The sequence below is a fragment of the Chrysemys picta genome, chromosome 13 (genome assembly GCF_011386835.1).
Source record: "Chrysemys picta bellii isolate R12L10 chromosome 13, ASM1138683v2, whole genome shotgun sequence".
NCBI classification, from domain to species: domain Eukaryota; kingdom Metazoa; phylum Chordata; order Testudines; family Emydidae; genus Chrysemys; species Chrysemys picta.
The window spans coordinates 1,705,654-1,720,744 of NC_088803.1; the positions used below are offsets into that span (position 1 = coordinate 1,705,654).

Sequence of the window (15,091 nt, forward strand, 5' to 3'; positions counted from 1 at the left end):
GCATTGTTCATGGAAAAACCCAACTTTCTCTTTGATGAAAGACCGTTCTTTGACCAGCTGTGCGAAATAATGCTGAAGGAGGAAAAGAGATTTTTCAGGCATGACAGCCGATTTTACATGTGAAATGACACGGTGTAGCAGAATGGACAAATAAGCCACCCAGGATAGCGTAAGGGAAAGGAAGTGAGAGAGATTGATTAACAAATCAGTAGCATCAATCATTAAAAAAGGCTACACTTTCACTGACTCCAACCAGTGACGGACTCTGTGAATGATTCTTCTATGTGGGCTTAATCTCCAAGTGATGGACAAACCATTAGGTACAGATACCGTACTTTCTGCAGAGAATGTAACCCTGAGTCAAATTCACTCCTCTGACAAGGCCTACTTCCCTCTTGGCCCCCTACGTCCATTGGGAAGCCTGGGGTGAAGTCAATGAGCATCTGGGTTCACTTCATTCTTGTGCCTTTGGGTTTTCAGTCTCGAAGCCTAAGGCACTCAGAAAATCTCCTGCCATTGGCATCCTTTGACTTTTTTGTTCCCCAGAACATAGATGGAGGGTTAAACAGCTGAGTTGCCCCAGTGTACAGAAAGGACACAGCTTTGTCAAAATCCTGCCTGCCCCGCAGAGCTGGTGGGATTTACCTGGAGATGATCTGCTGTGCAATACCTGCAACCATGAGATGGGCAGAGCAGGGGGAAAAGGCCTTTTTCCTGCCTGTAGAGGTTGGGCTGCAGATGACAGTGCAGACGATGGTGACCATCAATGTGCTATAAGTACAGCTGTCACCAAGGCCACTACTTCAGTGATCCCCGTGTCTGTGCAGGAGAGTTGGAGCAACGGGGCTGTATCACAGTAGAAGTGGTTTATGATGTTTGGGGTCACCAAACAGCAAGCGAACAAGAGAAGGATGGTAGGAAACACCAGTAGGAAACTCACCAGCGAGCAACCAAGCACTGACTGGAGGCAGACTCTGTTGCTCATGCTGGTGATGTAAGGTCGTGGGTTGCAGATAGTCAAACATCTTCCCTCTGAGATGGATACCTACCAACTATGGGCACTTTGAGAAATTCTGTTCAGGCAACTGAACCAAGCAGAGACTCCCAAATGAGTATGATAGATAGATAGATAGATAGATAGATAGATAGATGGGGTGTAAGGGGATAGATAGATAGATAGATAGATAGATAGATAGATAGATAGATAGATAGAGGGTGTGTGTGGGGATAGATAGATAGATAGATAGATAGATAGATAGATAGATAGAGGGAGTGTGTGGGGATAGATAGATAGATAGATAGATAGATAGATAGATAGATAGATAGATAGATAGATAGATAGATAGATAGAGGGGGTGAATGGGCATAGATAGATAGATGATTAGATTAGCTAGTCAATGGGACGTAAGCTCTGAACTGCCTAAGTTACGACTGAAAGTGGACTTAGCCACACCTAAATCACAAAGGGCCAGAGTTTTAAAGGTACTCAAGGAGCCTAACTACTGTTGATTTCAATGAGATGTAGGTGCCTAACTATCTCTTAAAAACTCTGGTCCTTAGACATTCCAGCACTGAGCAGAGCCCACCTAAAGACCTTTACCAGTCGATGCCTTTATCAGTCTGTGACTCAGTTCCCCATCTATAAATCGGAGATAATGATGTTGCCTTTCCTGAAAAAGGGCACTATAAATATAAATCCATTCATCTTTCTTAGGTGCTCTAATGCTATTACCTCCATGGATTTGAGAATCTCAGGCTAAATGGATGAATCACTAATGCCATTCTGAGATGGAGAACTGAGAAACAGAATGGTAGACTTAGCATTTGGAGAGGAGTCGGTGACCCATCACCCACTGGATTTCAGTGGATTTGGGCACTGTACTTCTTTTGATAATTCAAAGTAAAGAAACTTAAGCCAAGCCACACAAGGATTCTGAGGCAAAGCTGGGTTCAAACCAGCTCCCCTGACAACCATCCCATTTTCTTAACCCTAAGAACGTCCTTCTGTTTCCACTGATAGAAATGAACTACTCAGCATGAGTAATGGCAGGATACTAACCACAGACCTTCAGCGCAGACATTTGTCACTTCCTGGGTATGTAAAATCTGGGCCCTGATTCAGAAGGTGAGATCTGAGCACACTTTACCATATTGGGCCCCTAGGTGAGCTGGGGTTTAGGTGTCCGGACACCTAGAGTGGGATGTGGTGTGCATGTGAATATTCACTCTGGATCTTTTTAAGTGCCTGAATATCTTTCAAAATGTGGCCCTGAGACGTGACGCTCGGGAATTTCAGAGGCGCCCAAGGGAATCTGGCATTTATTGGATTCCATTGAGATGTGGGCACCTAGGATTTCTTTTGGTTTCTTTTGGAAAATCCCAGATTCAGGGCCAGATTGTTAGAGGTCTTTATAGGCCGAACTTCCTTTTATATCAATAGGAATTCAACACCTAAATACCTTTTAAAAACTGGGCCTAAGTGACTTGCCAAGGTAAATACGGAAGAAGTCAGAATTGAACAAATGTCGATTTCCCCCTCCCCCAAAGACTGAGTCCTTCCCCCCAACACCACCCTTCCTCTTTGGAATGGGGGGTTACCTACCAAGGAGCCCAAAGACCCCATAACCAAAGAGGCAGTAGATCTTGGGATGAAGCTGACGGGAGACCCAAAAGAAGGAAGTGTATTGCAAATACCAACATATGCAGTAAGTTTATTGTTTAACCACATCAAATGTTATAGCTTTACACATGTCCTGACAAAAGGACGTGTTTAGCCTTTGTCCAGGAGCGCAATATTGATGCTGTTGCAGAACATCACCCACTGCTTCCCGAAGGAGAGATTTTCTGTTCTTCCTCTTCTCAGTCACCTTCTATTGGGGAAACTTTCTGAAGCAAGACAAGGGCGATTATCAAAGGGGCAAAGGAAAATTTGCACCCAACTCCTATTGCTAGTTGAGCACCTGGAGTAAGATTCTGCTTACACATGTCAATGGTAAAACTCTGAATTCAGTGGAGCTGGGATTTCACCCCCACCTCCCTCCCTCTGTAACTTTGAAAATATCCACTGCCAAATCAAGGAGGAAACAAATAATTTCTTCCCATGCCACTTCCAGCATTCCTGTCATAGAAATTGATACATTCATAGCCTTTAAGGGCAGAAAGGCACATTCAATCATGTAATCTGTTCTCCTGTACAGGACACACCACAGAAGCGCACCCAGTTACACCTGTATTGACCACAATAGCTTGTTTGACTGAGGGCAGGTCGTCTACTGCTTAAGTCGATCTAACTTATGTCACTTGGGGGTGTGAAAAAGACTCCCCGTGAGTGACGCAAGTTACAGCAACCTAAGTGCTGTCCGCCCCAGCGCTATGTCAGTGGGAGATGCTCTCCTGATGACATTGCTTCCATCTCTTGCAGAGGTGGAGTAATTGTGCTGGTGGGAGAGCGCTCTCCCGTCGATATAGAGCATCTTCGCCAGACGTGCAGCTGTCCCGATGTAGTGCTTCTAGTGTAGACCTGCCCTAAATCAAAATATCCCAGAAAGGCATGTGGTCAAGACTTGAAAACAGCGAGTGAGAGAGAGAATCCACCACTTCTCGTGGTAGTTTTTTCCAATGTTAAAGAGAGAGGTCTTATTTCTCATTTGCATTTGTCTGGCTTCAACTTCCAGCCCTTGGTTCTCCTTCTGCCTGTCTCCACTAGATTCAGAAACACTCTGCCATCTGGTATCTTCTCCCCATGAAGGTACTTGTATATCATGAACAAGTCAACTCCTAATCTTCCTTGTAATAAATTCAATAGATTGAGTCTCTTATGTCACATTATAAGGCGTCTACCCATCTCTAAGATCTACTCTACAAGGCCTGCATTGTCTTTTGTGTAATGTACAACGGCCTGTGAAATGGGGTGCTAATCTCCGTCGGGGTCTTTAAGCATTGCTGCAACAATACAAGGTGTGGTAAGAAGCAGACCAGGGTAGTGGAGGCCAGGTAACCAATAGAACAGGATGTGCCCATGTCTTAGCAATTCAGTAGAAGAGATAAGCCAGGACAGGCTTTCACCAAAAGCAAGCAGAACTAGACTCTATGAATATCCATTTAATTCTTCTATTGATTGCGTGTCTATACAGTGACCAGAATAGTAGGTGTTGACTGGCTTCCTTTTCCAGAGGAAGTTACCCTGGATACATTGGTTCCAAAGTGCAGCGTCTTACATAGCACTCATGACACACCTAAGCCCATTGTAAGATTGGAATGAAATCAAAGATATTCACTTTACTCTTGCATCTTCCGATTTTAATTTTTTCAGGCCCGATTCGGATGCTTAAAACATACCCTGTCACAAGCATCCTTCAGGGCCTGTTTGACTTGTTCATTCCTGAGAGCATAGATGTAGGGATTAAACAGCTGGGTGACCACCGTGTAAAGAAAGGACATAACGTTGTCAAAGTCCCACCCACCGCGCTGACCTGGTCGGATGTACCTGAAAATGGAGCTACTGTACAATATCACCACAACCGTGAGATGAGTGGAGCAGGTGGAAAAGGCCTTTTTCCTGCCCGTGGAGGATGGGATGCGCATGACAGTGGAGATGATACAGCCATAGGAAATGATGGTGACCGTCAACGTGCTGAGCAGCGTAAGTACAGCTGTCACCAGGGCCACTAATTCAATGATCCCTGTGTCTGTGCAGGAGAGTTGGAGCAATGGGGCTGTATCACAGTAGAAGTGGTTTATGATGTTGAGGCCACAGAACGGCAAGCGGACAAAGAGAACGGTGGTAGGAAGCACCAGTAGGAAACTCACCAGCCAGCAGCCAAGCACTAAGTAGAGGCAGACCTTGGTGCTCATTACAGTGATGTAATGTAGCGGGTTGCAGATAGCCACGTAACGGTCAAAGGACATTACAGCCAGGTGGAAAAACGTAGAGGAGCCCAGGAAGAAGAAGAAAAATGACTGAAGTAAACAAGTGGGGCGAGAAATGGCTTTCCTTCCTGTCAGGAGGCTGTAGAGGAACCGAGGGAGGATGACGAGGGTGAAGCATGTTTCCAAGAAGGAGAAGTTCCTGAGGAAGAAATACATGGGCGTTTGGAGGCGATGGTCCACCAGGGTGATGGTGACAATGATGATGTTTCCCATCAGGATCAAGAGGAAGGTCACTAATAGAACTAGGAATATGACGACGTTCAAATGATTGTCGTTGGTTAGTCCCAAGAGGATGAATTCCACCACTGCAGTGTGGTTTGGCATTTATGGTTCATCTTGAAGCAAATAAACAAGACATAATACTTTAAAAAACAACAACACAAAAATGACAGGGTTTTTTGTTTTGTTTTTGTTTTGCAGAACAGATAGGAGAATAAATCAGACAAATACTTTCAATGGGAATTCAGAACGTGAGCGAGATATATGGGGATAGATAGCTCAGTATTTCTCATTGCATCCTGCAGAGTAGAACAAGTATGTTGCCTGGGGCTTTCTGCTAAAACGACGGGCGGTGAAATAGAAAGCAGAGATGACACGTAGGGCACCTTCGTTAGGTTTAGTAGGTAACATCCCCTCCAGGTGATTCACACTTCTCTCTGCAGCCTCAGGCAGATGTAGCTACATCACTATACATTGGTTACAAATACAGTGCATGCCCCTGTCTTCACACCCTTCCTCCCTGGAACCCATCGCCTTTTGAATTTGAATACTGGCATAATTGGAATGTCTACATTTTTGATCATTCAGGTCATCCCGGTTTATACCATGTTCCAGAAGCTCCAAAAATCTCTGGAGAAGCTCTTCTTGAATTGAGTATGCTTGGGATTAATGCTGTTAAAACTCTGATGCTTGTGCAGAGGTCCTTATAGAGTAGGAGATGTACAGAGATGAGGACACAAATATTTGTAGAGAGGAAGAGCTGCTCACCGCATCTCAAAGAGATCCCTGTCTCTTTTCAGGTTTGGTTCCCCAACCTTCTCCACTCCCAATGTCTAATCTTTTTAACCATAGTTCTCCATGACTTTTAATTCACAGCACAAGGTGGTCCCCTACCCCTGAGGACTACCCATTTTGGAACAAGGTTTATGCAGCTGTGGTTTGTGGGATGTTTTTGGGGTCGGGTTTGGACATCAGGACATCTGCCGTAACTTGTGCCCCAAACTAAAAAAAAGTTTAATTTTCCTTAATTATATATTTCCCTTTAAGAGGATTCCTAGAAGAATGTTAACTGCATTCTCTAACGAAGAACTAATCTTGTGCTTTGACCTCAGTTTACCAATAAATTTCTCACTGTCAACATCTGCGTCATCCCTTATCCCAACCAATCTGTTTATCACCCCCCACAGAGCTGTGCCATGTTGTGCACTGACGTTAAAAGCTGTCTAGGCACAGAATCCATCTCCATCTAGCACATTGGTGGCTCCAATATGGTCCCACAAAATAAACCATAAACTATAACAATGATAACAGCACCCACCACGTTCTTCAATTCATTGTCGCTCTAAACTCCCACTCCAGCAGTCGTGCCTCGCGCATCCTCCCTCAGACGCTGTGATGTTGGAGACCTCTGGAATACATGGAGCAGGAACTGAAGAAGCTCACAAATCTTGCAGCTACAGAACTGATATGCTCCAAATTAGGTCTGTGGTCCAACAAAACATGGGGACAGGCTTGGGCGTTTGCTCCTGTGACAAATAGCACCTCGTTTTTTAAGGGTTGTGGTGCATGGAATTCTTCTCCTTCACCACTAGCTGCGACCCCTGAGACCAATTAGCTAATGAGCTTTGCTGAGAAAACACTTCTGATCCTTTCTTCCGAATGTTTGGGGACACACTTGTTTGCTTGCTATGGGCAAGCCAATGAACTCTGTCACCATTTGCAGATTCACTCATTTTCATGGCACGGCAGGGAATGGAGATAGAAAACGTGACTATAGTATAATGCCCTTCTGAGAGATTGGCCCGGGTTTATAAAGGTATTTAGGTGTCTATTGGGATTTTCAAAATCACATAGATCCCTAAAGCTCACTGATTTGAATGGGTTTTAGTGACCTAGGTGCTTTTGAAAATCCCCAAATACCTTAAAAATCTGGCCCTCAGGATGCAAAATCCCATTGAGAATCAATTGGGTTTAGGTTTCCAGATTTTTAAAGATATTTAGATATTGACACTCAATGGGATTCAAAATCCCTTTTGAAAATGAGATTTAGGCTCCTGAATCAGTTAGGCATTGCAAGGCTGAGAGCAGCAATACCTAAATATCTGGGTCCAAATGCCTAAATCACTTTCTTAAAATGAAATGTAGACTCCTAAAGCAATTAGGGCTTGTGACTCTGAGCACAGCAACACCTTACAAACTTATGAGCTGAGCGAAACCTTTGTTGTGGGCTGAAGTAAAACCTCATTTGAACTGATAAGATAGTTGTAAGAGACATTTAAAAGGGCCACATCTGAAATAAGTGCTAAAAATCTGCCCAGAAACTAGCACTATATGGGTGGAGGGCTTGATTGAGTATTAGTTTGGGTAAGTGTGTGAGGAAGGCAGATAAGAATTCAGAGAGAAAGGCAGAGGCAAAAAGCAAGCAGTAGCCTGGAAGGTCAGTGGAACTCTGGAAAAAGCTGGAGTGAGAGCTTTTGGGTCTGGTGTTGGTTAAAAAGACGGGGGGCTGGAAGCTAAAAAACTTCTCCTTTTGTTCGTGGTTCCGCGTGTGTTCAGAGAAACAGAACTTTGTACATTCCTTGTAAATAAAGAAGATTGAATCAAAGAAAATACCAGACTCCATCAATTTCTACTTCCAACTAGAACAGCCCCAGGGCCCTGAAATTTGAGTAGCTACTCAGGTTGAAATTTAAGGGCCACAATTTATTTTTTTTTAAATCTGTGTTTTTAGCTCCTAAATCAATTTGGCATTGCAACATTGAGTGCAGGAATGCCTAAACACCCTAGCCCTTACATTCAGATGTTCAAAGCCACCTAAGAGATTTACACACATAAAATCCATTTGAATGAATAAAAGTTGGGTGTTTAGATCTCTTAGGCACCTTTGAAAATTCCAGCTTTATTCTCTCTGTCCCAGCCTTTTAAAAAGTTTAAACTTCATTGTCTGTCAATGCAATTTAAATGTTTGAAGTGTTGCGTCCATGTTGGTCCCAGGATATGAGAGAGACAAGGTGGGATCAGCTTCTGTTGGTGAAAGACACAAGGCACAAGGTGAAGTGGACAGTTAACACCCCTGCAGTCATAGGACAAAAAAAGGGGGATTAGTGAGTTACCGGCTATTGTAATAAGCCATAAATCCAGGGTCTTTATTATGACCATGATTTTTAGTGTCTTTCAAAAGATGTGCCTGGGATCTTAAATTCAAAACTTTGCAAGTGTTGTGCAGGTTTCCTTTGAGAACTGAGAGGTTGGGCATGGTGTAATCACTTTGTGAAAAGTGTTTGCCATGGGGTGATGTGGTGTTTTTGTATTTTATCATTGTTCTGTGAGAGTTCATTCGAGAGCATAGTGATTGTCTGATTTCACTCACATGGTAGTTATTGGACCATATAGTGCACTAGATGAGGAACATAAGAACGGCCATACTGGGTCAGACCAATGGTCCATCTAGCCCAGTGTCCTGTCTTCCGACAGTGGCCAATGCCAGGTGCCCAGAGGGAATGAACAGAACAGAGAATCATGGAGTGATCCATCCCCCCATAAGGCCACATGTTATGATAGGCATGTAAGGTCCATGGATCTTGAAAGGTGTGTTTCAGGGGGTGTTGATCATTGTAGAAGTAGAAAGCATAATCCTAACTATACGTATAAAATGATGGGATCTAAATTAGCTGTTACCACTCAAGAAAGAGATCTTGGAGTCATTGTGGATAGTTCTTTGAAAACATCCACTCAATGTGCAGCAGCAGTCAAAAAAGCGAACAGAATGCTGGGAATAGTTAAGAAAGGGATAGATAATAGGACAGAAAATATCATGTTGTCTCTATATAAATCCATGGTATGCCCACATCTTGAATACTGTGTGCAGATGTGGTCGCCCCATCTCAAAAATATTTATTGGAATTGGAAAAGGTTCAGAAAAGGGTAACAAAAATTATTAGGTGTATGGAACGGCTTCTGTATGAGGAGAGATTAATAAGACTGGGGCTTTTCAGCTTGGAAAAGAGACGGCTAAGGGGGATATGACAGATGTCTATACAATCATGACTGGTGTGGAGAAAGTAGATAAGGAAGTGTTGTTTACTACTTCTCATAACACAAGAACTAGGGGTCACCAAATGAAATTAATAGGCAGCAGGTTTAAAACAAACAAAAGGAAGTATTTTTTCACACAACACATAGTCAACCTGTGGAACTCCTGTCAGAGGATGTTGGGAAGGCCAAGTCTATAACAGGGTTCAAAAAAGAACTAGATAAGTTCATGGAGTATAGGTCCATCAATGGCTATTAGCCAGGATGGGCAGGGATGGGGTCCCTAGCCTCTGTTTGCCAGAAGCTGGGAATGAGCGACAGGGGATGGATCACTGGATTATTACCTGTTCTGTTCATTCCCTCTGGGGCACCTGGCACTGGCCACTGTCATTAGACAGGATACTGGGATAGAAGGACCTTTGGTCTGACCCAGTAGGGCCGTTCTTATGTTAGAAACAAAACCAGGTTTGCTGTCTGAAGGGTAAAGACTTCGGATTATTTGAAAATCACTGTGCAAAGGCAAGGTCCAAGGCCTCAGTAGTAGAGGGCCAGGGTCTGAAACCTTTCCTCCTGTTCCGGACGTCCTCACTCAACATAATTTGAAATGGGTATGTACCTTTATTAGATAGATAGATAGATAGATAGATAGATAGATCAGATGATAGATTAGATCGATCAATCAATCATTGTTTGCATTTGTCACCTTGTGTTACATCTTTGGATTCTTAGAAAATACCATGCTCTGGCTGAGTGTATCCCTCATGGCCTCTTTCACCTGTTTGTTCCTTAGGCTGTAGATGAAGGGGTTGAGCAGAGGGGACACAACGTTGTTAAGAACAGCCACAGCCCTGCTCAAGTCCAGCCTGCTGCTCCATGTGGGCGTGACATACATGAAAATGCAGCTGCCATAGGTGATGGAGATCACGGTGATGTGAGAAGCGCAGGTGGAGAAAGCTTTCTGCCTCTCGGCCGTGGAGGGGATGTGCATCACCGTGGAGATGATCTTGAAACAGGAGAAGACAGTGACGGCTAAAGTGCCTAGTATACTGCTTGTGGCCAAGAGGAAATCCAGGAGTCCTAGGAGTCGGGTGTCTGTGCAGGCAAGTTTAAGCAATTCAAAGTTGTCACAGAAGAAATGGTTAATGATGTTGGGGCCACAGAATGGCAACCGGAACAATAGAACAAGTGGGACGAACACATACCCGAAACCAATAAGCCAGGAGCCCAGCACCAGCCAGTTACAGAAGTGACTGTTCATGATGGATGTGTATTGCAGGGGGTTGCAGATGGCCATGTATCGGTCAAAGGACATGGCCGCCAGCAGGCAAAACTCAGCAGTGCCCACAGTGAGATAAAATAAACATTGTGCAAAGCACCCAGCCACAGATATGGACTGATGACCGGATGCCAGTTTGAACAAAACTTTCGGGATTGAGGCCAAGGTGAAGCTGATCTCCAAAAGTGAGAAATTCCTGAGGAAAAAATACATGGGCGTGTGGAGGCGCCGGTCCACCAGAGTGATGGAGATAATGAGAATGTTTCCAGCTAAGGTCAAGACATAGGCGATGAGGAACAAAACGAAGAGCAGGATCTGCAGCCAGCGAACATCTGCAGTTTGGTTCTCCATGGTGGCTGCTCACTCACACGACGTTTGAATAAAAATACAAATTTCAAGTGATCTACGATATTTAGCAATGGATCATCTAGATAACTTGTGTCAGAGCTAATAAGTTTTACTAATGTAGCTCTGATGTTGCAATGCCCTCGTTTAGATGTATGAAATCAAGGTCTTGCAATGAAACCGAGCATGGTGATTGCTTGTTATGATTGTTACCTGCAGCAAATGCCCAACACTATTTCCAGTCCCCCTTTATTTATTTCCAATTCCCATGGTTCTTTTTCCACTTCTACTGGTACTGCAATTCCTTCAGAGACCAATTAGCTAATGAGTGCTGCAGCATCCCTGAGGATACCAGGACAAACTCAGAAAGTTTGGGTATTTTTTTTTTGGTCACAGTTTTACTGTCTGAAAAGAAAACAAATGGCTAGAATGTAAGGAAAACAATTCCATCTCTTTTTTTGCTTTTTCTTGCCCCACAAATCATAGAATTCTAGAAATGTAGGCGTGGGAGAGACCTTGAGTGGTCATCTAGTCCTGTCCCCTTCCCTGAGGAAGAACTAAGTATTATCTACACCATCCCTGACAGGTGTTTGTCTAACCTCTTCTTAAAAACTTCCAATGACAGAGATACCACAACCTCCTTAACCAATTTGTTTCAGTCCTTAACTAGCCTGATGGTTAGGAGATTTTTCCTAATGGCCAGTCTAATCCTCCCTTGCTGCAATTTTTGCCCATTACTTCTTGTCCTGTCCTCTGTGGGTAAGAAGAACCATTTATCTCCCTCTACCTTACATAACATAAGAACATAAGAACAGCCAGACTGAGTCAGACTAAAGGTCCATCTAGCCCAGTATCCTGTCTACTGACAGTGGCCAGTTCCAGGTGCCCCTGAGGGAATGAACAGAACAGGGAATCATCCACTGATCCATCCCCTGTCGCCCATTCCCAGCTTCTGGCAAACAGAGGCTAGGGACCCCATCCCTGCCCATCCTGGCTAATTGTAATTGATGGACCTAACCTTAGGCACTTAGAAAATGCTTGGCCACAGATGTCCCTCAGACCCTGTTTGACTTGTTCTTTGTGGCGAGCGTAAATGTAGGGGATAAACAGCACAGCCAACACACAGTACAGAAAAGACACATCGTTGTCAAAGTCCCAGTGCCCCACTGATCTGGTCGGATGTACCTGAAGATGGCGCTACCCTACAATATCACAACCAGGAGGTGAGCAAGCAGATTGAAAAGGCCTTTTTCCTTCCTGTGGTGGACGGGATGCGCATGATAGTACAGATGATACAGCCATAGGAAATTATGGTGACTGTTAAAGTGCCAGGTAAGACCACTACAGCTGCAACCAAGAGCATTACCTCAACGTGTCCTGTGTCCCTGCAGGAGAGTTGGAGCAATGCGGGTGTATCGCAGTAGAAGTGGTTTATGACATTGGGGCCACAGAACGGTAACAGCACAACCATAAATGCTGCAGGAAAGCACAAGAGAAAACTCATCACCCAGCAGCCCAGCACTAACTGGAAGCAGACTCTGCCATTCATGATGGTGCCGTAACGCAAGGGGCGGCAGATAGCCATGTAGCAGTCAAAGGTCATGACAATTCCCATGGCAAAACATAGAGGCACCCAGGAGGAAGAACAACCACAGTTGAAGGAAATAACCAGGGAGGGGAATAGATTTTCTCTCTGTCAGGAGGTCTGTAGAGGAACCTGGGCATGACGACGGAGGTGAAGCAGATTTAAATACATGGGGGACTGGAGGCGATGGTCCCTGAGGGTGAGGGTGACAACAATGATGTTTCCCATTATGGACAGCAGGAAGACAACTAATAGAACCACACACAGGATGATGTTTAAACGACGGTTGCTGGACAAGCCCAAGAGGATGAACTCCTCCACAGTGATTCTTCGTTTCTGGCTCATCTTTAAAGAAAAAAAATACAAACATCAAAACCAGAGTGGATAGCACCATGGGGACAGAATACGCTCAGGGGAAACTCCATGTCTAAATAGAAAACATCTCTTCAATGGGAGGTGGGTGCCCAGCAGACTTGGGTTCTATGAAAAGATCCTGACAGAGAAATTAGAACCGAGCAGAGGATCTCAGAGGACAATCACTGATAATTGCAAAGAGGGAGGGAGAGAGAGAGCTGGAGGGGAAGGAAAAATGAAAATATTTTCTTTTTTAAAACCATACATTTTTACTTTTTTTTCATAGAAACACAGATTATAAACCTAGAGGGCACCATTCTGATAATCTAGTCTGATCTCCTGTATAACACAAGCCAGAGACCTTTCCCTGAATTAACTCCTGTTCTGCACCTCCTTTCGAAAAACATCACTTTATCATTTTAAAAAATGTGATGGTGGAAAATCCACCACAAAGCTCAGAAAGTTGTTTCAATGATGAAATGCCCTCACTGCTCATTTTTATTTGTTTGTGTTCTTTCCATGTCATTGATGAAAATATTTAAAAGTACATGACCAAGAATCGACCCCAGTAAAAACATACCCGCTCAGTGATGATTGCCCTGATACATTTCCATTTGGAGTCCTTTCACTTAGACACTGTTTAATCCATTTAATGTGTGCTGTGTTAATTGTGTATCATTCTAGATTTTTAATCACAATGTCAAAAATCTAATCAAAAATAGTATCTGTCTTTAGAAAAGGGGAAGAAAGGAACATGGGGAATTATAGACCAGTCAGCCTAACTTTGTTACCTGGAAAGATACTGGAACAAATTTTTAAACGATCAAATTTAAAGCACTTAGAGGATAATGGGGTTTTAAGAAACAGCCAGCATGGATTTGTGAAGAACAAATCATGCCATACAAATCTAATGTCCCTTGTCACAGTTACTGGCCTGGTGGATAGTCGGGAACCTCTAGATGTGATATATCCTGATTTTAGTTAATGCTTTTGACACAGTCCCACATGACATTCTCACAGGCAAATTAGGAAAATGTGGTCCAGATGAAATATAAGGTGGGTGCAAAATTCATTGAAAGACTATACTCAAAGCACAGCTTTCAGTGATTCACTGTCAAAGTGGGAGGACCTAGCCAGCGGACTCCCACAACAGTGTGTCCTTGCTCTGGTACTTTTCAATATTTTCATTAATGACTTAGATAATGGAGTGGAGAGTAGGCTTATTACATTTGTGGATGACACCAAGCTGGGAGGGGGACAGGATTAGTATTCAAAATGTCCTCTCCAAATTGGAGAGGGATAGCTCAGCGGTTTGAGCATTGGCCTGCTAAACCCAGCATTGTGAGTTCAATCCTTGAGGGGGCCATTTAGGGATTTGGGGATTGGTCCCCCTTTGAGCAGGGGGTTGGACTAGATGACCTCCTGAGGTCCCTTCCAACCCTAATAATCTGTGAAATGTACAAGTTGAAATTCAATAAAGACAAGTAGAAGGTACAAAACTTAGGAAGAAAAAAAATCCAATGCACAACCCCAAAATGGGGACTATCTGGCTAAGAGATGATACTGCTGAAAAGCAGGTAGGGGTCAGAGTAGATCACAAATTGAGCATGAGCCAATAATGTGATGCTGCTGCAAAAAAAGGCTAATATAATTCTGGGGTGTAATAATATAGTGGTGTTGCTGTAAGACTTGGGAGGTAATTGTCCCACGCTTCTTGTCACTCGTGAGACCTGGGCTGAACTACAGTGTCCGGATCTGGATGCCTCACTTAAAAGAAAGATGTGGAGAAATTGGAGAGAGTCCAGAGGAGAGAAACCAAAATGATACAAGATTTAGAAAACCTGACCTATGAGGAAAGGTTAAAATAAACAAGGCCTATTCAGTTTTGAGAAAAGAAGACTGAGGGGAGACTCAGTAACAGTCTTTAAATATATTAAAGACTGCTCTAAAGAGGACAATGACCAGTGGTTCTTCATAGAATATCAGGGTTGGACGGGACCTCAAGAGGTCATCTAGTCCAACCCCCTGCTCAAAGCAGGACCAATTCCCAACTAAATCATCCCAGCCAGGGCTTTGTCAAGCCGGGCCTTAAAAACCTCCAAGGAAGGAGACTCCACCACCTCCCTAGGTAACGCATTCCAGTGCTTCACCACCCTCCTAGTGAAATAGTGTTTCCTAATATCCAACCTGGACCTCCCCCACTGCAACTTGAGACCATTTCTCCTTGTTCTGTCATCTGCCACCACTGAGAACAGCTGAGCTCCATCCTCTTTGGAACCCCCCTTCAGATAGTTGAAAGCAGCTATCAAATCTCCCCTCATTCTTCTCTTCTGCAGACTAAACAATCCCAG

The 15,091-nt window shown here is 43.8% G+C and overlaps 2 protein-coding genes and 1 pseudogene across 2 annotated transcripts; all 3 read right to left on the reverse strand.

Annotated features, from left to right (window-relative positions):
- Positions 1–641: 641 nt before the first annotated feature.
- Positions 642–5,253, reverse strand: LOC101942266 (olfactory receptor 6C4-like). Its single transcript, XM_065566502.1, has 3 exons — positions 4,339–5,253; positions 2,603–2,654; positions 642–670 (listed from the first exon to the last, which is right to left on the reverse strand). Exons 1-3 carry the CDS (start codon positions 5,251–5,253, stop codon positions 642–644), a joined length of 996 nt encoding a protein of 331 aa, XP_065422574.1.
- Positions 5,254–9,889: 4,636 nt separating this feature from the next.
- LOC103307122 (olfactory receptor 6E1-like) lies at positions 9,890–10,807 on the reverse strand. The gene has a single exon (XM_008177386.2). The coding sequence runs from the start codon at positions 10,805–10,807 to the stop codon at positions 9,890–9,892; it is 918 nt and encodes a 305-aa protein (XP_008175608.2).
- Positions 10,808–11,199: 392 nt separating this feature from the next.
- Positions 11,200–12,731, reverse strand: LOC135975452 (olfactory receptor 6C76-like; annotated as a pseudogene).
- Between the last annotated feature and the right edge of the window lie 2,360 nt (positions 12,732–15,091).